At 40.7% G+C, this 24,337-nt stretch overlaps 3 protein-coding genes and 1 long non-coding RNA gene across 4 annotated transcripts; 1 reads left to right on the top strand and 3 right to left on the bottom strand.

Annotated features, from left to right (window-relative positions):
- Positions 1-851: 851 nt before the first annotated feature.
- On the bottom strand, positions 852-7,227 carry LOC129368220 (endoplasmic reticulum protein SC65-like). The gene is made up of 7 exons (XM_055043102.1): positions 6,083-7,227; positions 5,126-5,275; positions 4,295-4,466; positions 3,444-3,572; positions 3,213-3,358; positions 1,707-1,790; positions 852-1,599 (listed from the first exon to the last, which is right to left on the bottom strand). Exons 1-7 carry the CDS (start codon positions 6,551-6,553, stop codon positions 1,453-1,455), a joined length of 1,299 nt encoding a protein of 432 aa, XP_054899077.1. The 5' UTR covers positions 6,554-7,227; the 3' UTR covers positions 852-1,452.
- Positions 7,228-8,323: 1,096 nt separating this feature from the next.
- On the top strand, positions 8,324-14,609 carry fkbp10b (FKBP prolyl isomerase 10b). The gene is made up of 10 exons (XM_055043098.1): positions 8,324-8,703; positions 8,879-9,024; positions 10,185-10,374; positions 10,572-10,717; positions 11,279-11,468; positions 11,566-11,711; positions 12,552-12,741; positions 12,815-12,957; positions 13,764-13,927; positions 14,203-14,609. The coding sequence occupies exons 1-10, from the start codon at positions 8,456-8,458 to the stop codon at positions 14,395-14,397; spliced, it is 1,758 nt and encodes a 585-aa protein (XP_054899073.1). The 5' UTR covers positions 8,324-8,455; the 3' UTR covers positions 14,398-14,609.
- On the bottom strand, positions 10,368-12,256 carry LOC129368224 (uncharacterized). Its single transcript, XR_008606816.1, has 4 exons — positions 12,171-12,256; positions 11,597-11,719; positions 10,546-10,714; positions 10,368-10,451 (listed from the first exon to the last, which is right to left on the bottom strand). It is a non-coding gene; the product is annotated as an uncharacterized LOC129368224 (long non-coding RNA).
- A 3,324-nt stretch (positions 14,610-17,933) lies between the features above and the next one.
- On the bottom strand, positions 17,934-23,176 carry klhl11 (kelch-like family member 11). Its single transcript, XM_055043254.1, has 2 exons — positions 22,342-23,176; positions 17,934-20,798 (listed from the first exon to the last, which is right to left on the bottom strand). Exons 1-2 carry the CDS (start codon positions 22,869-22,871, stop codon positions 19,214-19,216), a joined length of 2,115 nt encoding a protein of 704 aa, XP_054899229.1. The 5' UTR covers positions 22,872-23,176; the 3' UTR covers positions 17,934-19,213.
- Between the last annotated feature and the right edge of the window lie 1,161 nt (positions 23,177-24,337).

Below are 24,337 nucleotides of genomic sequence, written 5' to 3'. Positions count from 1 at the left end.
CTTTTAAACAAAGTAAATTCATGCAATTGTGCTGTCAAACTGAGGAAAGCATAAAAACAATACAAGGTCCAAAGGGTTCACATTAGCAATAAACACGTTTAAAGCAGAGCATCTGGACTGTTACTACAGGGTAAACATCTGATGTCACCTTCTAACATCGATCAACGGGGCATTGGCATTGATGCCAGTAAAAAATAATCCAAATTTCACTGCCAGTACATCAACATTAAAGGAAAATCTCAACATATTTGATTTTAAAGCCTTTTTAATCAGAACTACAAGCTGGAATGGTTGGCAGGATGTGATTAAACTGAAACTGTCGCTACTCAAGATCGGATTTGGCAAAAAACTCGGACCGTGACTGTTTGTCCTGTTTTTGATCACATGTTGTAGTTGGTTGCAGATTTTAGCACCATTTACTCCTGACTTCCAGTGCAAACTCTGACAACAGTATATTAAAAACATACCTGAAAATGTTTGTCATTTCTGGTGTTTATTTGCACTTCTCTACTTTAAAAATGGGAAGAAACTAGAAAACTTTGCATTTCCTGCAAAAATACAATTTGAATGCTGTGAGCGGAGTATTTTTAGTGAAAACTGTGTTTGAACTCACATGCAGAAGAGGCAGAAAAAAGCAAAACCCTGCAAAATGCAAATATAAGAACTGTAAATGAGGAGTGAAAACTTTTAGTCAATGCCAAAAATTCCAATCAAAGAGTGTTAGAAATTTATGTAGAACAGTTTACAAAGCTAAACTTTAAGGTCAAAACAGATTATCAGATAAAATGAGATAAATAGAAGAATAGCCACAAGACTATGACTGGCATCTTGACCTACAATCACAGGGTTGGAATTGGGATTAGATTAGGGTTGGAATCATCTAAGGATGACTAGAATTGGGATTAGATTAGGATTGGAAAGATGACTGGAATTGGGATTAGATTAGGATTGGAAAGATGACTAGAATTGGGATTAGATTAGGGTTGGAAGGATGTTTAATACCTTAGATAATTTTAGACTAAGAGAATATTGTTACCAATTTCCTCATCCAAAAAAAAACAACTTGAAGGAAAGATTTTTGGGTTATTTAATAAAAGTAGAAACTAAAATGTTATTTATTTATAGAAAACATTTTAAAACAAACATCTGGAAAAGGTGCTTTATAATTTAGCTGAACAGAGCTAAATTAAAAGTTACAATAAACAAGAATAAAAACAAAAAGCAAAATACTTTGGTTTTTGTGATTTAAAAGAAAAGCCTGATGAATCATTTCAAACTCTTTCTGGACATTTAATGTGGCATTATAACAGTGGTTGTTGTTTTGTTAAACAGGGTAAAAAAAACTTCATAGCATAAATATGCTTAAAATGATTATTATTATGGCACTATTTTAAATAAATTTAAGTTTACCATTCCTGAAGACAGCAGAGCTGAAGCTGTAACTGCTTGAGTTCAGATGTCGGCCTCTCCTGCGTCTCCTTTTCCTTTCTTCTGCCTCCATTTTGCAAACATGGACTCTTCATAATCTCCCACACCTTCAAACTCGGCATCAGGAGACTCAGAGGACGAAAGTGGATTTTCTTCTGGTCCGCTAAAACCCTTAACAAAAATATTACAAAGCCAGACTTTACTGACTGAATCACTGACGATAAAAAAAGAGTTAAATAAGACAAAATGTTTAAAGAATTAAGTTTTGTCAATCTTACCTCATCATTCGCCTCCAAGTACTTCATTAGAAACATCAACATTTGTTTTTGAGTGATGGTCTGATTGTAATGTCGAAGAGCTTCCTGATAAAACAAATCATATCAGAAGGAGACAACATGCTGTCATTATAGCTGGCTTTAAATATATATCTACTTTTAAAAAACTATTTAGTCAGGCTGCACCATTAAGTTGCTCTAATTTCAAAATGACAATTTTTCCGGGAGCTAATTTAGAAATACTTGCAAGAAATGTTATATTTGCTCTTTTCTATGATGGTGAAAATGACTTTTAGCAATTCTCCGCATCGATTGTAGACAATAACTTTAAAAACATTAAGTCAGGCTGATGCAGCAGTTTAGTACAAGTAAGAAATACTGCCACCTGCAGGTGGGAGCCAGCATCACTTCAACTCAATGTTTTGACCATTTTTGTGGAAAACTTCCAATTAACTCAGTTATTCATTAGCATGAAAAAGTGATCTGTTGATTTTGCATAAATTTTTGTGAAAAAACTGCATGAGATGATTGATGTAATTTGGAAGTATGCAGATAAATATTGATTTGATTGAATATTGATATCGCTCCCTGAAGTGGTTCAAAACATTTAACAAAACTACAATTTGTAAAACATAAGTTGGTTGAAAATAAGTTAAAATTTTTTTAGAAATATTGTAGTTTTAAGATACTAATTATTTTATACAATCAACTTTTATTTAGCCAAATCTTTACACAATTTTAAAACAAGACATTCTCCAAAAGATTGATTTACTCTCCCACCATGCAACAAGAATGCTGGACAAAAAAGATATATTTTTTTAGGAATAAAAACAGGACTTTCAAATATTTGAGCATATATATAACTACAGAGTTATGAATTAATATGCTATGTTTTTAATTAGGGATGCAGGATATTGGATTTTTGGTCAATATCCTGCGTTGACATTTGCAGATGTACTAAAACTCATTTGGCCAGTGACGATATTTTTTCCCCTACACCTACTTCCTGAAACTATACGGCTTTCTCCACCATGGATTTAAAATACTGCAACTCTTTGTCAGTTTAGCCTGTTACCAAATGCTAAAAATGAACCTGAAAATGATGCAACACTTTAAACTTGTTTAATGTCAAATTTATTCATGACATCTGCTCTCTCTAAAACAATAAAAATACCCAAACACTGCTAATTCAATGTTGTGCTGTGCTGCAGGCAACACTGTCACTGGTTTGTCATATAAAAACAACTTTTATATCAGTGAGTTCTAAAAGATGTCTGATACCGATACCATGCCGATAATATAGTGTCCCTAATTTTAATATTATATTAAGTGTGTGTTTTTGTATGAAATGCTTTTTTATGATGTGAACATCCAGAAGAGGAGCCATTGTTACGGCTAATTCAAACAAACAAACTTGGACTGCTTCACTCAGAGCTGAAGGTTTTATCCGTTCTTTGTCTCATTTTCCTGAGTTTCCTGTTGGTTTTCTTCAGATAAAGTTTCTCTTACTGTTCTGGGTGTGAAGTGATGGGACTGCAGGCCCCACTGTGGGCTGTAGGCCTCGTAGTACAGCAGGTTGTCCTTCATCACCGGGTCTTCTGGCTGGAACAGGAAGTAGCTGTACGCACAGGGCACGGCTCTGCGGCCGTCGTTCACTGCACAGACAATTACACAAGTACATCAGCAGCAACAGAAACAAGAATATGCAGTACTGGGAAGCTCGACTCGAGCTGAACTTACGTTTGTAATAGGCAAACTGGAGGTAGTGGTAAATAGTGGGAACGAAGTTCTCCACAAAGTAGCCGCCAACGTTGGGCTTTAGGTTTTCCTCACACTTTATCTTGCATTTTAAAGTGTCAAGGTAGACTTCTGTGGAGAAAAATAAAAAGCAGCTGAGATGTTTCAGACATTTTCTTGATATGATTTTCATTTTAATTTGTGGTATAACCATAAAACACTTCACCAGCAATAAAACACAGAAAACCTTTCTGAGTTTCTCACCGTTTGCCTGTTTGCTGTCTCTGCAGCATTCAGCCAGAAAAGTGATTTCACTAAATGTATATTTACAAAATAAATACTAGGATCTTACACTTAACATTATCGAAAAGAAAATCCAGTTCTAAAGAATTATTTAATTTGTTACAAGTCATCAAATTAAGTTCATCCAGATAAATATATTAAACTTAATTCCCTTAAATAAAATATGTTCAACAAACTTAATTTGATTACATGTAATAAATATTTTTTTTTTAGGTTGGAGCCCCATTCTCTTTTTTTTCCAGTGTATTCATAAAAAAAATTACTGTGTGTAGTTTATTATGTTGATTTATAGATTGTAATTATTTTTCAATTGCATTTATTTTTGTAAAAATACCATAAGCTCAAAATTACTCAGTACTATTTAATTTATATTTCATCAGAAAGGATAAATAATCAACTGGATTCTAATTGCCATAAAAGTTTTCTTCCAGGAATTGAATCAATAGTTTTTAAACAAATTAAACATCCATTTTGATGTTGCTGGAGAAAAATCATAGGATTTACAGAATCAAAGCCTTGGGTTCATGATTAATTAATTACTGCATATTTACCGGTTAATAGAGCGTAGAAGTCTGTGTGTGAGGAAAAATGGCCGATCCCGTCGCATTCGGCCTGACAGAGGTCGTACTCCTGCAGGTAGAGTCTCAGCGTTTCCTCCAGGCGCTCAGAACCGCTGCTGTATTTCCCCAAGTCCACAAGCTTCACGCCGCTGATGAAGGATGGCTGAAAACATTTTGAAAAAGTGGGAAGTAACTAGTTACATTTATTCGGTTACATTTTTGAAAAAAAAAAAAAAAAGACTTTTAGGCATGTTTTTTACTACACTGTTCTTTTTACTTTTACCTTTTTACTTGAATTACATTTATTATGAAGTATTTCTACTCTTACTTGAGTAAAGTTTCTGGATTTTTCGCCCACTGAATGGAAAACCTGCAGCTTTTGTTAAAGTTTCACAAGTTTTTATAGAAAGAAACTGATTCAAAAAAGAAAAATCCAATTTTTTTTCCTTTTTTTTGGTTTGTTTTTGTTACTTAAATGAATTATCATTTTGGTCATTAAAAAATACCAAAATTTCCACATAACTTTATATTTTGTTTCATCTAATTATGTCATTTTTAAATATTAAATGATTGATAATTTCACTTTTTATCAAATACTTTTTTCCTCTTGGACAGTTGTTTTTTACTTTAATTTAATAAAAAATATGTTGGAGTAGTACTACTTTCATTTGAGTAAAATTTTGGGGTACTCTAAGTCACAAGGGTCAAAGTTGAGAAAACGTCAAGATATCAGTTGTGATTTTAATTCAAATGGGGTAAAGTAAAAATATTTTTCCCCCTCAGAACATTTGCATAATTTTGTGTCTTGCCTTTTTGCCCCACCTCATAAAGTTGTTGTTCGTGGTCGATGAGGAAGCCGTCGAGGTCGTACTCATTCTTGTACTCCTCCATCAGCTGAAGCATCTCCTGGTCCTCGGGGTTCCTCTGTAGGAAAGTGTAGGCGCACGGGACGGCCTGCTGCAAGTCGTCCAGCTGGACACAGACGGGAACAGAAGTAAGACAGGAAAACCTGGAGAAAAATAATAATCAGCTGGAAATTTAAAACAGGAGTCAAAGCAGGACCTTAACGGGATGCAAAAAGATCCAGAAGACACCATCCAAGAAAATAGTCAGGTAAGAGAAACACGACTTCAACCTATTTTTATTTAAGTAAAAGTAAAAAAAAGTAATCTTCCAATAAATGAAAAAAGAGTAAAAAAGTATTTGGTAAAAAGTTTCCTCAAGTAGAGTAACTGGTCAAATTATCTATCACTTAATATTTAAAATTACATCATCAAAGGGACAAAATATAAAAAAATGTGATGTTTCAAGAACGAAAATGACAATAATTCATATAAGTAACAAAATGACAAAAATTGATCAACCTTTATCTGTAGAGCACATTTCAGCAACAAGGCATTTCAAAATGTTTATATCATAAAAACACAGAGTCATACAATAACTACTGAAACATTTTGCTGTCATTTCACATCAGATTTTTGATGTTTTATTTATTATGTTTCAAAAGCAACTCTAAACAAGTGGGTTTTTGTCTGGATTTAAAGGCTCTCTGGGCTGTTTTGCAGTTTTCAGGAAGTTTGTTCCAGAAGCTAAATGCAGCGTGTCTGGTTCTGGTTCTGCAATAAAAATACATTTCTTTCTATATGAAACTTACGAAAGTAACACAAACTGCAGGTGTGTGTCTGTGTGGTGAATCTTTGGTTAAAACATGTTTGTTCTTCATTCAAATAAAAAACACTCAGCATGAAACACTACTACCTTCCCCACTCTGTTTCCTACCTTAGCGTGAGCAAAGTGCAGATATCTGTACGGGGCTCTTTTGCTGAACTCGTCCATGATCTCGGTGTCGGGAGGCGGCAGCTGCAGGACCGGGAGACGCGCCCTGCATGTCCTCTGACAGGACGCCGTCCTCAGGACGCGCCAGTAGGCGCTCAGATCCGGGGATGCTGCGGGGAAAAGCGGCTCCTCATGACCGCTGCGGTTACACTGGACCGAGCAGAACCGCACACTTTCCCTGAGAAGTCGGTGCAAACGCAAACTCAGCTCCAAGTACTGGATAGATTCGGTCCAGTTTCCGGCTGCGTATCTGTCCAGCGCCAGTCCGTAGGCTGCGGTGAGAGGAATGAGATGTTCTTTGGGAAAACTCATGAGACTCTCGTGTTGTGCGGATGTGTTAATAAACACAAAGTTCATACAGAAAAGTATTAGGGATATTAAATACGAGCCTCCTTTTGCGCTCAGTCCAGCCATAATAAAAAAAAAACATTCCTGTGCCTCCCTCCTTTCTTCTGCTGCGGTGTTTGTGATCTGGTGGTCTGCTGCAGCGATCAGGGGCTTCTGGGAATTCTGGGATTGGGAATTTCTCAGCGTCTAAACCAGAGTTTACTGACCAGGTTTATTTCTCTTAGCAGTATGTTAGCTTGTCTGTTTCAAATCCTCTTAAACTGGTTTTGTCTTCTTAACCCTCTCCAGGCAGATGTTGCAGATTTGCAACAGCTCAGTGCTACTTAGCTAGTCTTTGCAAGTAATTTGAGCCTGAAAGGGTTAAACCATAAACCCAGTGACTGTTTTTGACACGAAAAAAAGGAACACGGTCCCTTTGCTACCAATTGTCAACACTACAACATCTAGATGACGTTTAGTGGTGTTTTAAAGTGTCCGGAAAAAACGTCATCGTCAGAGAACGTGCTCTGAACATTTGATGCTAGCTAGCCGTTGATGCTAGCTAGCTGGGAAGATCAGGAAAACGTTTTAAGAAATAGCGAGGAAAAGTACACGACAACCTTAACACGGAGATGTGATGTGGAATTTGGTTTGCTTTGTTTCAAAAAAAAAATATAAAAAATGGCGACCTACACACCAATTCTTACAGATCATAAGTAGAGCAAGTTTAAGCTGATCAACCGCCGCAGAGTTAGCTTAGCTAATAGCAGCGGCAGCTAATCTGCCACAGCGATTGTTTATCTTAATGATCACAAAATAAACATCGAGCCTAAAACTGTGATAATGTGACGGACTGAATGTTCTGTTTTATGTGGGGAAATGTTTGTGTTGTTTTGGTGACATAAGTGGTGTCAGTTGCTATGGCAACGAGGCTGTAAAAATATGTGATTTTGATTTGTTTTGTTTTTCTGCGTTATTCTTCCATTTGCTGTGCTGCACAGCCCAAAATGAATAACACCTGTCTCCAGGTTTCAATCGTATAACAGGATTGTTCTTGACAAAGACCATGACCTCCAGCGTTTTGCGCGTGCGCGAAATTTCGTGACGTATACGTCAACCCACAGGACGCAGCATCGCCAATAAAAAGATGATGCATGGATGTGCGGAAAATGTGAGTGGTTACAGGCCCCAGCATACTTCATCCAAAGTAAAGTCAATGCACAGTCATTTGTTTTTTTTTTTTATTAGTTTTGTATGTGTAATTAATACATATAAATTAATTATCCATTTGTTAAATTATCTGTATTTTCTTACAGTTACAATATTTATTAGAAGCACAGTCTGATTTATTGAATTGTGTCACCTATGGGTCCCTATACAAACAAGTCCTTAATTATTGATATTATTCATATTATCATTACGTGAATCATTTGGCCTAGTTAAAGCGTTCCACACTTTTGTCTCAGCTAAAAACATGATTGGTTCAACTGGTCAGACAGTGGACGCTGCCTGAAACAGCCACTGATCTGCTGTTGTTTTGGGCTGAGAGGCGGACCTCTGCAGCTGCATCGCTGACTTCAAAATAAAATCTGCAATAAACGCCCTCCTTTAAGTATTCAGGATAAGATGAACTTTAAGATTCTGAAAACATCAAACTTCGTTAAACTTATTGAAAAGCAACAAGTTGCAGAGAAAACCGTTTAGAGTAAATAAACTTGGAAACAAACTGGATGTTTTCTCAGGTTTGGTTGGATCTACTGGGACTCACTGAAGAAGCTTCTTATTTCTTATTGTGGAAATTTGAACTGAAGTGCTTCCCACTCCCTCTAACATTCCTCCCACTCTTAAAAAAGAGAAAAAAAAGTCTTAGCGACCTGGAGATTGTCCACGTTTACAGCCCTGCTCCACATCCGCAGCCCTCTGCGTGGAAAAACGCACTCCCCGCACGCAGGCCCTCCGATCGCCTTCTTTTCTTTTCAATTCGGCCTGATGTCCATTTTTCTGCTGCTGTCGCATCACTTTCAAGTAATTTGTGTCAGAATGCTTCCCCTTTGTGTTGTCTTCTCTGTTCTGGCTGCGTGGTTTTCTGTGGAGTGTAATCCCAGTCCCGTGTTGGGAGACGTTGTCGTGGACAGATACCAGATCCCCCAAGACTGCGCGAGGGAGGCGAAAACTGGAGACTACGTCCGCTACCATTACAACGCCACGTTCACCGACGGGAAGGCGCTGGACTCGAGGTGAGACCGGAAAAAAAAAAAAAACTTTGGAAGCTTTTCCCGAGTGAAAATGCAGGTTAAAACAAGCCCGCAGCTTCCACTAACATGCATCCCCTGCAGACACAAACATCCTCCAGACGTTGACCCACTTCTGACATTTTCTCCCGCAAACAACGGGGATTTTTCTCACTCGCAGCTATGAGAAAGGAGCAGCCAAAGTCGGCCTGATCGGGGAGGGTCGGCTCATCGCCGGCGTGGATAAAGGCCTGCAGGGGATGTGCGTGAACGAGCGCAGGAAAATCACCATCCCGCCACACCTGGCTTACGGGAGCAGCGGGGCAGGTAGAGCTTAATTTTTGGGGGAATATTTTAAACTGCTACAAAAATAATTCAAAGCTTTCCACATCTTTTACAGAAAACCAACCCCTGCAGTTGCATCTAACATAAAAAAAGTTCAGTATCAGTCAGATTAACTGGAATTTATTTCAAATCTTGCACGATCTGGGTCTAAACTTTGACTAGGCCATCCTACTATGTGCTGGCGGAAAATGATCGAACATGTTATTATAGGAGCAAAGGCAATTTAAAAGGAAATAAAAATAGGTATTTTCACAAGATATAGAAATATGAGTGAGAGTAAGTCAGCACATGTGTAAATTGAGGCTAATGAATATTAGTGTGTGGCTATGAATCAATAAATCAAGGTTTCCCCAAGAAAACTTGCTACATCTGGTGATTGGGCGTCATCCAGCAGCCTGTCCTGTTCTTGACTTAAAAAGAAGTTTAAAGTTGACGGGAAGTTTGAAAATATCACTTGATAATTATATGTTATTGGGAGATTAACTATAAAGTCTTAAAAATGCAAAAAAAAAAAAAAAAAAAAAAAAAAAACTTAACCAAATTATAAATGCTTAGCCTGGTGGGGGCAGGGTTATCATACCCTGCAGAACCCTGTATATTTCGACATGTGTAATCCCAGGTAAAATGGAAAATTAATAAAGCTATGTATTTCAAAATTTTTTATTTAATAATATGGGTATATCTGAACATATTGCATGAGTTTATGGGGTAGGAATTCATAAGTTTCTTATTTCTTCCTACTCCTTTTCGAGGATGTTTAGATTATTGTGGTACAAAAATGTTTCTTTTGCATTCCTTGTTCATGTGTGTGATTTTATATTGTTGTCATGTTCTGAAAAAATTAACTGAAACTGGTTTACAGGCTATTTTCTTTTTCTTTCTTGGTGACGTGAAGTTTAAAAATGATTCTTTTATTTCTGAATTTCAACAAACGATGCATCGTCTCTGTTGTTTTTACTGAACCAGTTTAGTAAGACTGTTTTGTTTCAAAATCGAATTGAAATAAGTTTTTGTTGCAAATGCAGAAACCCCATTACTATGATAATTATATGTAATATTTATTGCACAAAAAGGGTCAATTTAAAGTAAAACAGTGATAATGAAACTGTTGAATTAAACTCATGGTGACCTTTTGCTTCCAGGTGATGCGGTGCCTCCAGACGCCACGCTGGTGTTCGACATCCACCTCCTGGATCTGTGGAACAAGGCCGACCTGGTCGTCACCAGAACCGTCAGCACGCCCAAAGACTGCAAACGCTCCGTGATGCGCACAGACTTTGTGCGTTACCACTTCAACGGCACTTTGCTGGACGGGACCGCCTTCGACTCCAGGTGAGTTCTGGACGTTTTGTTATTTCAACTGAGAGATTTCCACAGCTTCTCAGCAGAAGTTAAACTGAAAATGGTGTCTAAATGAAACAAAACAGAACCAAATCGGCAACCTGTGTGTGTCTGTGCTGTGTCCAGGTGTGTTTTCTGTGTCCACTTATGTGTGTGACTGACTTTGAGCTTGTATGAGCCCCACGCAGCTACAACAGGAAGCAGACCTACAACTCACTGGTGGGCGAGGGCTGGCTGGTGAAGGGCATGGACGAGGGCCTGCTGGGCATGTGTGTGGGGGAGGTCAGGCACATCGTGATCCCACCGTTCAAAGCGTACGGAGAAAAGGGATCTGGTAGGAAGACATGGCAGACACGACACGAGAGCTTTCCTAATTTCAATCTTCATATGATGGAGTGTTAGGGTGATGCTAGAATAAAGACCTTCCTCTCATGTCATGACTTTATTCTTGTAATGTTTTGACGTTATTCTAATAATGCTATGGCTTTGTTCTCACATTTATTCTGCATTAATACTGAGTTTATTTTCATAATATTACAATTTTATTTTCATATTATTATGAGTTTATTCTAATAGTTTGACTTCATTCCCATGGCACTATGATGTATTCTCAAAATATGATGCGTCTATTATTTTGACCATATTCTCCAAATGTTATGATTTCATTCTTGTATTATTTCAACTTTATTCTCAAAATATAGATTAAAATAAAAAAGAGAAAAATGGAACCTTTCTCAGCTATAAAATGGTTCACTCAGCATACCTAATGAGGTTACAAAGAATAAAAAATAAAGGTTTTTCCCGCACAATGACTTCAAATGCTGCGTTTTTGGTTAAAGCATAACAGTAATTTGGGTTATAACATCTCATGTCATTGGTTGTGTCTGTGTGACAGGAACCATGATTCCCCCTCAGGCAACGCTGGTGTTTGACGTCCTATTGGAGGACATTCACAACCCGAAGGATAACATCACCATCGAGAGCCAGGAGGCTCCTGAGCCCTGCACCCGCAAGTCTGTGGTGGGGGACTACATTCGGTACCACTACAATGGTACCTTCCTGAACGGGGTGACCTTTGACACCAGGTGTGTAGACATCTCAACATGGATTATATATTTTGTTGAATTCTTGTGGTTGGAAGTTGAAATCAAAACTTTTACGGTATTTATCTGCTTATTGAAGCTACCAGAGGAACAGCACATACAACACCTACATCGGGATGGGCTACGTGATCCCAGGAATGGACCAGGGCCTCCTGGGGATCTGCCTAGGGGAGAGGAGGAGGGTCGTCATTCCTCCTCACCTGGCTTATGGAGAACAAGGAGCGGGTGAGTTACTGCAGGAAAAGCATGAAGAAAGTCAGTTTTCCTTAAAATCAAACATCTGGGGATAAATACTAGGTGTTTAACTAGATTTTCTATTGTAGAAAGATGGGATTAAATCTCTGCCAAAAAAAACCCCGTAAAATTTTCTGGAAAAAAAATTTTTTTGGACATTTTTGAGTTTTTTAAAAGTCACAAATTTGCAAGAAAAAAAGTTTAACATTTTTCTGGTCATAACTGATGTGTACAGAAGATCTGGACCCTGGAGAAACGATTTCTTGAAACATGGACGCTGTTGAAATTTAAAACCTTACCCAATACTTGGCGTTTAGCTGTGATGTTCAATACCTTGAAGTTCATCAAAAACTGTCAATTTATTACAGAAATTCAGTATCTTGTAACCTCATTTTTTTTCGATTATTTTCCTGTCGAAATAAAATTTATGTTAAAAAAAAACTTGCTTACCGTAAACTTTGCCTTTGTTGCTAACAACGATTGTCCACTGCAAAGAGAGCAGAACCGAACCGAACCAGATGTGCGTTAATATTCGGAAGCGTTGCTAGCAGCTACTGCCAACAGAAAATTGACGTCATCGTTCACAACTTCTTCTGTTCGGTGATTGGCCCGGATGAAATTCTACCGGGCCAATGGGAGAGAGCCAGACTGAGCGCAAAAAAAGCTAGCGTGTTTTTGGTTTTTCAGTTCATTTTTAATGAACAAACACACTAAAAGTTCACGGCCCGTGAAGTTATTAGAATCGAGCGGAAGTCAACATTCAAGCTAGTACTTTGGGGTGAACTTACGTGTTTCCGTTAGGATGAAATAATTTGTCGGCGGTGTGTTCAGGTGACGTGATCCCTCCGTCAGCCGTCCTGGTCTTTGACGTCCACGTCATCGACTTCCACAACCCAAGCGACAAAGTGGAGATCGAGGTAACCTACAAACCGGAAGTGTGCAACGACACTACGACTCTGAACGACCTGGTCCGCTACCATTACAACTGCACTCTGCTGGACGGGACTCTGCTCTTTTCCTCGTAAGTTTCCGCCCGTTTTTCCAGCCTCCGCCTGAAACCAGCTGAGCATTGTTTTCATTTGTACGGCCTCTAGGCACGACTATGAGAACATGCAAGACGCAGTTCTGGGCCAGGACAAGGTGATCGATGGGCTGGATGAAGGCTTGAGGGGCATGTGTGTGGGAGAGAAGAGGAGGATTATAGTGCCGCCTCACCTCGGACATGGAGAGAAAGGAGGTGAGATTGGAGCAGCCATCTTAGGGTGCGTCACACTGCGGCCGGAAGTGACCCAATTCCACTTTTTATTCACATAATTGGAACTGTGTATCTGTTCATGACACCCTGAATAACACAGGTCGGATTTTTATCGAAAGCGAGGGAGAAAACGTGGATATCTGATACGTATCGATTCAAATGTGGCCGAACAACACTGATGCTCGATAAACGTCACTATTCTGCCTCTTGATACCAAAAGCAGGAAGAAAAACAACAATGGCGGACTGAAATAAGGATCAAGTTGTTAATGTGCTGGCTGCGGCCGGACAACAACTTTAAAATCGTAAGCTAAAACCGTTAGCAAACCGTTAACTGCAGCAAACAGAGATGCACGATGTGTGAAATTATTGCGCCCCCTACTGCGCATGCGGGACACTTTCACACCGGAGAAAACATACAGATCGCTTATATCCGAATATCGGAATTGGGACACTTTGTTGCAGTGTGAACGTAGCCTTAGATTGAACCTTGACAAGTAGACATATGCAGGTGACAGAAATACCTTGATTTTCAACTTCACTGTGAAGTTTTGAGCAGTTGAAAATCAAACCGTTAGTCTATAAGCTTATGAGGAATTTATATTGTTTATTTAAGTAACCAAGATATTTTTATTTTGAGATGTCCTGAGACTTAAATCTGTAACTCAGAGTTTCACTAAAACAATTGTTTCATAGATTAATATTCATCTCTCGGTAAGATTAGTCTCTCCTGTGGTTTGTATGGACACAGCCTCTACAATCTAAAGTCGGTCTCTTGTTGTCTGTCAGCTGCTGGTGTACCAAGCAGTGCCGTTCTGGTCTTCAGCATTGAAATGGTGAGCTTTGAGCGTGGTGTCCCGCCCGGTTACCTGTTTGTGTGGCTTGAGGACACTCCAGCAGATCTGTTTGAAACTATGGATATGAACAAGAATGGAGAGGTGCCACTGGATGAGGTATGTTTCCTACAATTCCTCTTCATTTCTTTTAGAATAAAATTGGAATATATTCCACACCTGGATGTATTTCTGGAATATTTAATTACATTTTGTTCTGGTAGAATGATTAACTTACTGTAGTCAGGCATGATGATGCAGGAAAAAGTATTTTCTACAGTTCTACAAAAGTATGACTCCACCTGGTGGTAATATTAGGAATAACAGATTTTTTTTTTTAACTACAGTACTTTTCCTGATTTGCCTTTTCATCATTTTGCTTCTCTGTCTTTTAGTTCACAGAGTTTATCAAGCTCCAGGTTGCAGGAGGAAAAGGCCGGATAAAGCCGGGAATGACCATGGAGCAGATCGTCGCCGACATGTTTCAGAACCAGGACCGCAACAAAGACGCCGTGATCACTGCCAGCGAGCTCAAACTAAAAGTCGACGAGGACAAGGAACGGGAGCAGGCGAGGCATGAGGAGTTGTGAGGAGGGAAAAAAAAAAGTTTGGTTTTCTCTCAGGGATGAAAAACAAAACAAAAGAAGCCACAGCTCATACACAGCGTCAGTTTATTTACAGTATTTGATCTCTGAGAAAAGACGTTGGGAAACAATTTCTTGTGGAGGATTTTGAGGTTTCTGAAAATAGTGCAAACACCTTTTTGTCCCTGAATGTTGTAATAAAAAAGTGTTTGTAAAAACTGTTGATTTATTAACATTTTCTACTAACATTACACAATGGACTCATTCATCTTCTGTCAAAATCTAGAGTGCTGATGGTAGCACCTGTTTAGTTTTCTGAAGAATATTTTATTTTTCTACATTATAAAATATTTTATCTAAAAAAAATAGCACTGCAGGCAGTGTTTTTTTATGCGAACAAGAACCTTATATTCATATCGTACTGCAGTGCTCAAGAGGAACCGGTCTTAAATGATTATATATTAGCAAAACACAGAGGTTAATCTTTTACAACAGTTTATGTGCTTGTTCTGTCATTACGGCTTTAAAAAAAAAAACTCAACATTGATTGTAATTTTACTTTAGCCTTACATCAGGCTTTCAGAAAACCAGTGATGTACACAGTCATTACAGTCACCAAGAACATGCACAAACAGAACTGGGTACTTTCAGGTCAAAGGTGTGGCACACAGAAATTTACAACTTTGTGTCTCAGAAATGACAGTAAACGTATCATGGGCTTCATTCACACTGCAGACAAATGTGACCCAAATCTTATTATTTTTAATGTAATTATAGTGGGAACAACCGAAGGGTTTTTAAATGCAATTTTAGCTGCATTTCCATCTTCTAAATGACTTATCACGTGAACAAATGCATTCACATGTGATTTTGATTGTGTACCTTAAAATACATCGAAATACATACATTTGTCCGTTCTGAGAGAGGACAAACTGCCGTTTCTTAGCCCTCTCGAAAGCAGACTCTCTCATTGCCGGTGCAGTGAAGTTCTTCCAGGCAAACAGGGAAGGAACAGCTCCACTTTTAAGGCGGCTGGTGGTGTGAAGCGGCGACTACATACGAAAGTGCTCCCCGTCTTTATGCAAAAGTCCGGATCTTCATCTCTTCGGATCGCCTGGATCCACTGCCTCCGTTGGTCCGGGTCCGTCGGGAACGTTTGATATGACAGATAAGGGACTGAACAAAAACAACTGCGCCGAGATGGAGTCATTTTCCTAGCCTTTTAATGCTAACGCTATAGCCACCGGAAGTTGTCCAACCCCACATCCGCTTTATAAAACGCATGCGCACAGCCTCCCGGGCCTCGCGCATGCGCACAGCCTCCCGGGCCTCGCGCATGCGCACAGCCTCCCGGGCCTCGCGCATGCGCACAGCCTCCCGGGCCTCGCGCATGCGCACAGCCTCCCGGGCCTCGCGCATGCGCGCAGCCTCCGGGCCTCGCGCATGCGCGCAGCCTCCCGGGCCTCGCGCATGCGCGCAACCTCCCGGGCCTCGCGCATGCGCGCAACCTCCCGGGCCTCGCGCATGCGCGCAACCTCCCGGGCCTCGCGCATGCGCGCAACCTCCCGGGCCTCGCGCATGCGCGCAACCTCCCGGGCCTCGCGCATGCGCGCAACCTCCCGGGCCTCGCGCATGCCGGGCCTCGCGCATGCGCGCAACCTCCCGGGCCTCGCGCATGCCGGGCCTCGCGCATGCGCGCAACCTCCCGGGCCTCGCGCATGCGCGCAACCTCCCGGGCCTCGCGCATGCGCGCAACCTCCCGGGCCTCGCGCATGCGCGCAACCTCCCGGGCCTCGCGCATGCGCGCAACCTCCCGGGCCTCGCGCATGCGCGCAACCTCCCGGGCCTCGCGCATGCGCGCAACCTCCCGGGCCTCGCGCATGCGCGCAACCTCCCGGGCCTCGCGCATGCGCGCAACCTCCCGGGCCTCGCGCATGCGCGCAACCTCCCGGGCCTCGCGCATGCGCGCAACCTCCCGGGCCTCGCGCATGCGCGCAACCTCCCGGGCCTCGCGCATGCGCGCAACCTCCCGGGCCTCGCGCATGCCGGGCCTCGCGCATGCGCGCAACCTCCCGGGCCTCGCGCATGCCGGGCCTCGCGCATGCGCGCAACCTCCCGGGCCTCGCGCATGCGCGCAACCTCCCGGGCCTCGCGCATGCGCGCAACCTCCCGGGCCTCGCGCATGCGCGCAACCTCCCGGGCCTCGCGCATGCGCGCAACCTCCCGGGCCTCGCGCATGCGCGCAACCTCCCGGGCCTCGCGCATGCGCGCAACCTCCCGGGCCTCGCGCATGCGCGCAACCTCCCGGGCCTCGCGCATGCGCGCAACCTCCCGGGCCTTGCGCACAACTCGCAATATACTATTTTTTTACCTGCGGGTGGATGTGCTGTGTAGTCATGGTCCTTCAGCCTGGCTAGCTTTCTGAGAGGACAAACTGCCGTTTCTTAGCCCTCTCGAAAGCAGACTCTCTCATTGCCGGTGCAGTGAAGTTATTCCAGGCAAACAGGGAAGGAACAGCTCCACTTGTAAGGCGGCTGGTGGTGGATCCGCTAACAAAATCCTCCGGTGTGAAGTGGCGGCTACATACGAAAGTGCTCCCCGTCTTTATGCAAAAGTCCGGACCTTCATCTCTTCGGATCGTCTGGATCCACTGCCTCCGTTGGTCCGGGTCCGTCGGGAATGCATGATATGACAGATAAGGCTGTTTTCTTGCACCACATGAACAACCAGGGACTGAACAAAAACAACTGCGCCGAGACGGAGTCATTTTCCTAGCCTTTTATTGCTAACGCTATAGCCACCGGAAGCTGTCCAACCCCACATCCGCTTTAAAACCCGGAAGCGTGAAACAACAAACTTTTAAATGTCTCAACATGGCATTAAGTGCAAACGTCGAAATTAAAATTATTTTTCTTGATTGCATCCTTGTGTTACACCAACAAAAGTCCCCCTCATCCCCAGCCCCTAGATATATAGTTCCGAGGGATCAATTTCTTCTCAAAAAGAGGGAAAATGTAGTCAGTGATAGCTTCCATTTATGCCAGTAAATCAAAAGTTTGATTTCTACAGAAATCAAAAGACTTTAATATCTTTAAAGAAACAGTAGTGCAAAAAGAGCAGCAACTGTTAAGGTTTATATATGAAGTAATTTCAAGAGTTTATTATTATCAGTTGCAATTTGCATGTTTTTAATATAATTTATTCTTTTTTTGTGTTAGAAATATGATTACCCAATTTAAAGAGTTAGGACGTAGTACGGTTCTAATGAAACGCGTCAAACTTCATTCAAGGACTTCATTATCAACAAAATGTTTTACTGATTGCAGATTGAATTCAATTTCACAAAATTAAGTTTAGTAGAAAGTATTAAAAAAAGTTTTTAATAAAATACATCAATTCAGAATATTGGCAGTTACTTTTATTGTTGAGAACCTCGGTTAAATTGTAAAATTAAACACAGATCTCCCCCTTATTTTCCTCAAAACACACTTAACATGAAGCAAAATCACCAAACAAATGTTGACAAAACCACAATTCCAACAGAATTTTGATTTAATTTATTAGCATTGTGACACAAATACACCCAATAAGAAAGCTTCATCCTCAGAGAACCTCATTTTTAGTGGCGTAGTAGGATTTTAAATCTTCACATAACAGTTTTGAGTGCAACAACTTTTTACTCCAGCGGAAATATTTAAGAGCTGAAACATAATTCATGGACAGGCACTGAAAAAGTGAGATGCATTGAATAATTTGGCAAAAAAAATAAAAGTATTTAGAAACAATCCCTAATTTGAACACACAATCAGCACCAAGATATCTATACCAAGAAATAAAACAAAAAGAAATGCAATGAAAAAAGAACATTGTAGTAATAATAAAATTGCGACAGTAAAGAAGTTGATGTAAATATACTTTTTTGAATTATACTTGAATTACATATGAAAATATCTTAATTACTTTATAATCTGACATTATTTTTAGTCATGGCAGTTTTATATGTAATATAGCATCAACCATTTATATCTTCACATTTATTACAATAAAAACAGCCTCCCTGTTAGTTTCCAAAGTTTAAATCTGAATGCTAAGCTAAACAAGAAGAAAAACAAAAACAGGAATTTTCTGAAATCTTTTGAGGAAATCAAAATTTTTATATATCCTTCCACTCAGTTCAACTATTAAGATTGGACATGACATTAAATAGATATTTTTTTATTCAGAGTCTGAATAGTGTAACTCTTATTAAAAAAATATTTTTTTACATATTTGCTGGTACGAGACAGATAATAATAATAAAAAAAATACATAAAATAAAAGGAAAAAAAATTAAGCTCAATTGCCCTCTCCCACTAGAAACAACCAATCAGAGCCAGGAGGTGGGTCTTAGCGCTGTCAATCACTCTTCATGTGGCTCTGCTCTTGTTCTCTGCTACGCTGCAGCTAGCATAGAATGTTGTGAAAGCTAAGGCTAGTTATTGTGGCAACTGGTGACGGTGGATAAACAGTTTTCCTGTAACGGTAAGCAGTTTCTCCGCCATTAGCACATTGAGCAGCAAGTACATGAGATTGACTGACAGCGCTAAGACCCTCCTCCTGTCTTAGATTGGTTGTTTTCTGTCTCATCTAACAGTTTTAACAAATATGTAAAAAAAAATTTAAATAAAAAAAAAATAAATAAAAGTTACATACTACAGCTTTAAAGAGAGTTCTAGATTTACCTTTCATTCTATCATAATAAAAAAAAAGATTATCTTCAGATAAATGCCTTCTCACAATGATTAAAGTGTTAATTATTCACTGCACAATCTTTAATCCTACTTTAGCATTCGATTTGAGAGTGCATCTGTCTCCGCCGAGTGAGTGTGAGTCGGTGCATCTGCTGCATTTGCTGCATGCGGTCTCGTTGGCGCGCCAGATTCTGCGGCATCGGGTAGCGCTGGCAGCCGCGCAGGTATCTATACGGGATGCGGACGTGGCAGGCCGCCGCTCGGCAGCGCGGCTGAGGCAGGGGCGGCAGAAGCGTCCAGCGCTTTTTGTCGGCACAGTAGCGGTACGACTCCTTGCGGTACTGCTTGTCCAAGTTGCTGCTGTTCCTCCATCCTCCGATGATGAAGACATCCTCACCAAGGAAGCAGATGGCAGCTCCTTCCATCCCAAGCACTTCCGTTGGAAGGCTGCTGAGGATCTCCTCTGGGATGTTTCTGCTTACTTTCTGCTGAGCGGCCTCAAAAGTTGCCTTGTAGCTTTTGGGGCAGCAGGAAGCGGTATGGTAGAAGGTTGTGGATGAGACAGCCATTTGGAAGCTGCAGTAGTTGTCAATGAGAGGTAATGAGTGAACTTCCTGCCATCTGTGACTCTCTGTGTCGTAGCACATGGTCACGGTACTCAATCCATCATCATGGTCGATGTCTTCAGGCGTCCTGGCCATCACATACACATATCGATCCTCTACAGTCACTGTTTTTACGTCTCGTAGGATCTTTGGCGCTGGCTCAAGGCTGATCCACTCATCCTGCTCCGGTTTATAAACAGTGACGTCCTTAAAGCCTGGGCTGAAGTTACCGTGGCCCCCGATGCCGTAGAGGACATCCTTGACGCCCGTTAGGCCGAATGAGTGCTTCCGCGTGGACAAGCTGCTGACATCCTCCCAAGTATTGAGGTTGGTGTTGTAGCGCTCCACCATCTTGGCAAAGCCAGGCTCCATGGAGCCCGCCACATAGACGTGGCCCTCGGTGACCGCGATGGCGTGGCCGTCCAGGTGGTTGTGAATATGTGGCAGGTTGATCCAACGATCCTCTGCGACAAAGTAGCCAACGCATTCGCTGAGATACTCTCCACCTTCTGAGACTCCACCTATCACCATGATCACATCCATGTTCTGACCAAGGCGTGGATGAATGGCCGCCATGTTGGAGGTACTCTGATCCAAGTTAGTCAACTTGAGGCCCTCCGAGCAAACTGCGTGAAACTCCAGAGCGTCCACCACCAGCTGCTGGCACTCTGCCTTGTTGGCCACTAAGGGCTCCTTTCTAACGACACGCGTTAAGTCGGTTGGAGGAATCTGCTTCAGCCTCACGAGCTTGAACAGCTCTTCAAAAAACTGCGCCCGTTCCTCCGGGTTTTGGTGGACCCATTTCACAATCGCTTCAAACAGCTGCTGCTCCGAGTCCACGGTGATTTCCGAGTCCAACATCCAGTCTCGCACCAGATGAAACGGAAGAGTGTAGAACTCGTCGTTGTAAATGACTTTCTGGAAGTTTCTTCTTATCGTCTCGGCAGCTTCCAGAGCCAGCTGGTTCAGGCTGTACATGTGAGCCAGGCTGTGCACAGCTACGCAGTTGGAAAGATTCAACTTCTTCACCAGGAAGTCTGCACAGAAACTCTTCAGCCGACCCAATAAGAACCTAAGGGAAGAGGTCAACACTTTAATTATTCTAGTGGATAACGTTGGGTGATGACCAATCTTAGAATCTGGAGAATCTATTCTTAGTTTATCTAGATAAATTACTCATTACCGTAGATCAACATTTAGCATTAAATATTTAATATTTGAGCTAACCTTTGTTAGCTTACAAATCTAGAACAAAGATAGAAAGTACAATCTACTTTATAGAATCAAACATGGAGAACCAATGTTTGATTGTGTTTGATGTTTGATTGATAGTTTTATCAGAACAAGAATCCAGAGAAACCCCTGCAAGTTTATAACTTATGCACTACTTATTGTTATTAAACATGGGAAATCAATATACGTTTATCTTTCTTTTGGATTTATTGTTTTGTTTGTATTTCTTCTAATTCATGTAAAGCACTTTGAACAGCTTTGTTGCTGAAAATAAAATTATCTTACCTTAACTATATTGATGATTAATATTCTATATTGATAATTTTAATAATGGCACGTGACAAGATGCAGTGGTTGTTACTGGTTTCACAGCTAGTTACTGTTTGTTTTTCTTTTCTGTTTTTATTGTGAAAAACACTTTTAACTGCCTTTTTGCTAAAATGTGATATGCAAATAAACTTTACTGATTAATTTAGAAAGTGATTAATATTTAAAAAGAGTATACAAACTGCAGAAAATGCCATTGTGCTGAAAAACATTAAGGCTTAGTTACTGGTCAGTATAGTTTTTTTCCAAGCAGTTTTTAACCTTTTTTACTTCAGTTAACATTTAATAGCTTACTACACTATTTTTTTTATCCATTCACAATTACCGTAATCAGATTAAATGTGACCCTGAGCATTCTCTATATAAGACTCTTAGACAAATAACGTCGTTAGTTTGAGGCTTCTTGAAATTTGCTGCAATACAGACTGCTACAGGAGCGCTTTCTTGCCAACAACAATTTCATGAAGAATCTTGAATAATCTGAGTTACAACATTTAATTTTACTTTATATTAAAAAATATAAAGTTTTTTTTAAATTGAATTGACTTTTTCCTCAAATCAACACAACTGGACAATAATACCAAAAACAACCTGGGTTTGTAATGAATGAAGCAGGCTAGCATTGAGCTAACAGTAAGGTTTATTTTCCACACCACTGTAAGCTAATGGACTGTGGTTAAAAGTCGGGTCAAAGATGGCGGAATCATTTCCAAAAACGTCAAAATCTCTGAAGAACTTGAACTAATACGAGTCACAACAACATTTAATTTTCCAAGTATTTTTAAATTGAATGGACCTTTTTCTCAAATCAAAAACTGGATAATAATCCCCAAAAACAACCTGGTTTTGTAATGAATAAAGCAGGCTAGCATTGAGCTAACAGTGCGGTTTATGCTCCACACCATTGTAAGCTAGTGGTTAAAAGTCAGGTCAAAGATGGCGGAATAATTCCCCAAAACGTCAAAAACTCTTTAGAATTTGAACTAATACGAGTCACAACAACATTACTTTCACTTTGGGATCAATAGAGTGTTTTGTCATGAAACAGCCGTTACCTGTCAGCCAGTTCCAGCACGTCGTGGACGTTAGCGGTGGTCACCCGGACCTCTCCCGTGTACATGAAGTGCATGACCGCCTCCACGGTCTCCGGGTCGGGCCCCGCCGCGGAGCTCCACTCCCTCAGCTCCACTCTCCCGGTCTGCGACTCCGAGAACTGTCCGCCCAGCAGCAGCTCGAAATACTGCGAGGCCGCGGACAGGACCGTGCGGTGGGCAGGTAAGGTCAGGACCCGCTCCGCGCCGGACGCGCCCCTGGAGCTGAACACCAGGGTCAGGTCGCAGAACAACCCCGCCTTCCTGTGTTCGTTCTGCCGACGGGAGAGCTCCGTGCAGTAGGTCGGGCAGGTGAACACCTCGGCCTCCTCAGGTTCTCCATCACCTGTGGGCAGCGGCGCGGAGCCTCCGCCGCCCTCCGCTGCTGCCATCCCGACGCAGAAACTCAGGGAAAGATGGAAACTCTTGGCTATCTTCGGCAGGAAATCATAGGTGCGCATGAAACAGGTCAGCAGGCATTCAGAAACAGTCATGCACGCGCCAGGTTCAGTCAGAGGCTTGATTGAGGGAAAACAACAACAACCCCTCACTTCCGTCTTCAAGAATATCCCAAATGCAGGATTTTTATCCCCAGAACGTCGACGGAAGCCTCACAGACTCAAGCCTGGCTGACAAAAGAGACTCACGTACCTTCCGCGAATACCGCACAATTCAAGACCTGGTCTATTTCCTGGAGTTAGCAAACGTGTCAACACGTCCTAAATTCAGCGAAGTTTACCTTTCTGGATACACCGGGTTTGCGCATGCGCGTTGTTGCTGCGCTCCAACTGAAGGTGATGTGGACTTTCGTGTATTTTCAAACACGGATTGTTTTCACGATTACAGATCTTTGATGCGACACATTTATAAAATTCTACAACAATCTCAATTTAATCATGTTAAATCGAAATAGTATTATTAGCATTTGTTTCTACCTTATTTTACACCACGTGTCAAACTCAAGGCCCGTGGGCCAAATCTGGTCCGTCTTAGTTTTATATGTGGCCCTCTGGAATCTGGACTAAACACTAAGTATGTTTAAATATTATTTTATCAATCAAATCAGTGCAGTTTTTATCAATTTACTGACAAATTATATCAATCCCTCCAGTATTTTTGTGAATTATTATGGAAATTCCCACAAAAATCAGCCACTTTTTTGTGCCAACATAAAATTGGGAGTTTATTGCAGATTTTTTTTCAAAGTTGTCAAAAATTTACCTTGTACTAAACAGATGCCTCAGTCTTGATTTATGTCAGATTATTGGCCGTGATCTGTAGTAAAAAGTCTCATTGGGGTGGCCCACAATACATCTAGGAATTTAATAGCACAACAAAAAATGTTATATTTATGACACTTAAATCCAATTTGCATAATAATTTGAAACATGGTGTAAAATAATGGCCAAAGTCATTTTTTTCAATTTGGCATTTTTGCAGAAAAACAAACAAAAAAAACATCACCACCTCTTCTCAAGCAAAATATTTTAGGAGGAAAAAATAGAGGCAATTTTCTTAGAATATTTAAAAACGGACTCAATGTTGATAGCACTTAAAAGTAAACTTTTGGAATAAGAGGAGAAAAATGTATCCAAAAATAATATACATTATAAACAGTTTATTTTATTCACTGATTTAAAACAAAAAAAAGGAAACAAGATTGTGTGAAACTCCATTTCCTTTATGCAAATAGAGCTGGAAGATAAATTGTCCCATTGGTTATTGCAATAAACAATAATATTGTTGTTCGACACCTTTAAGTGATATAATGGCAATAAAAATAATGCAAGAACACATTCTCAAAGATCAAAAAACTTTAAATTCCAATGAACATTTAACTCTGGAACTGGAAGACATTTTAAATATTCAAAATAAAAAATAAAATTTGAAGTCTGTAAAGAAAATTGTCCTTCAAAAAAAAGGACTCAAGATTTTTATCCTCCAGTTTTTGAAGAGGAAA

The sequence above is a fragment of the Poeciliopsis prolifica genome, unplaced genomic scaffold (genome assembly GCF_027474105.1).
Source record: "Poeciliopsis prolifica strain line A6 unplaced genomic scaffold, Auburn_PproV2 SCAFFOLD018, whole genome shotgun sequence".
NCBI lineage: Eukaryota > Metazoa > Chordata > Actinopteri > Cyprinodontiformes > Poeciliidae > Poeciliopsis > Poeciliopsis prolifica.
Note: the sequence above shows the minus strand (reverse complement) of the source record. Positions and strands in the feature narration are given on the sequence as shown.

Bases quoted from the DNA above. Each gene is read 5' to 3' on its own strand.
- LOC129368220 (XM_055043102.1), bottom strand. From the start codon at position 6,553: ATGGCTGGACTGAGCGCAAAAGGAGGCTCGTATTTAATATCCCTAATA. The intron at 4,467-5,125 runs GTGGGGCAAAAA...AAATGTTTTCAG, and splicing joins ACGAACAACAACTTTATGAG to CCATCCTTCATCAGCGGCGT. The intron at 3,359-3,443 runs GTAAGTTCAGCT...TTGTCTGTGCAG, and splicing joins CCAGTTTGCCTATTACAAAC to TGAACGACGGCCGCAGAGCC.
- fkbp10b (XM_055043098.1), top strand. From the start codon at position 8,456: ATGTCCATTTTTCTGCTGCTGTCGCATCACTTTCAAGTAATTTGTGTC. The intron at 9,025-10,184 runs GTAGAGCTTAAT...TTTTGCTTCCAG, and splicing joins TTACGGGAGCAGCGGGGCAG to GTGATGCGGTGCCTCCAGAC. The intron at 10,375-10,571 runs GTGAGTTCTGGA...AGCCCCACGCAG, and splicing joins GGGACCGCCTTCGACTCCAG to CTACAACAGGAAGCAGACCT.
- klhl11 (XM_055043254.1), bottom strand. From the start codon at position 22,871: ATGACTGTTTCTGAATGCCTGCTGACCTGTTTCATGCGCACCTATGAT. The intron at 20,799-22,341 runs GTAACGGCTGTT...CTCTTCCCTTAG, and splicing joins GTGCTGGAACTGGCTGACAG to GTTCTTATTGGGTCGGCTGA.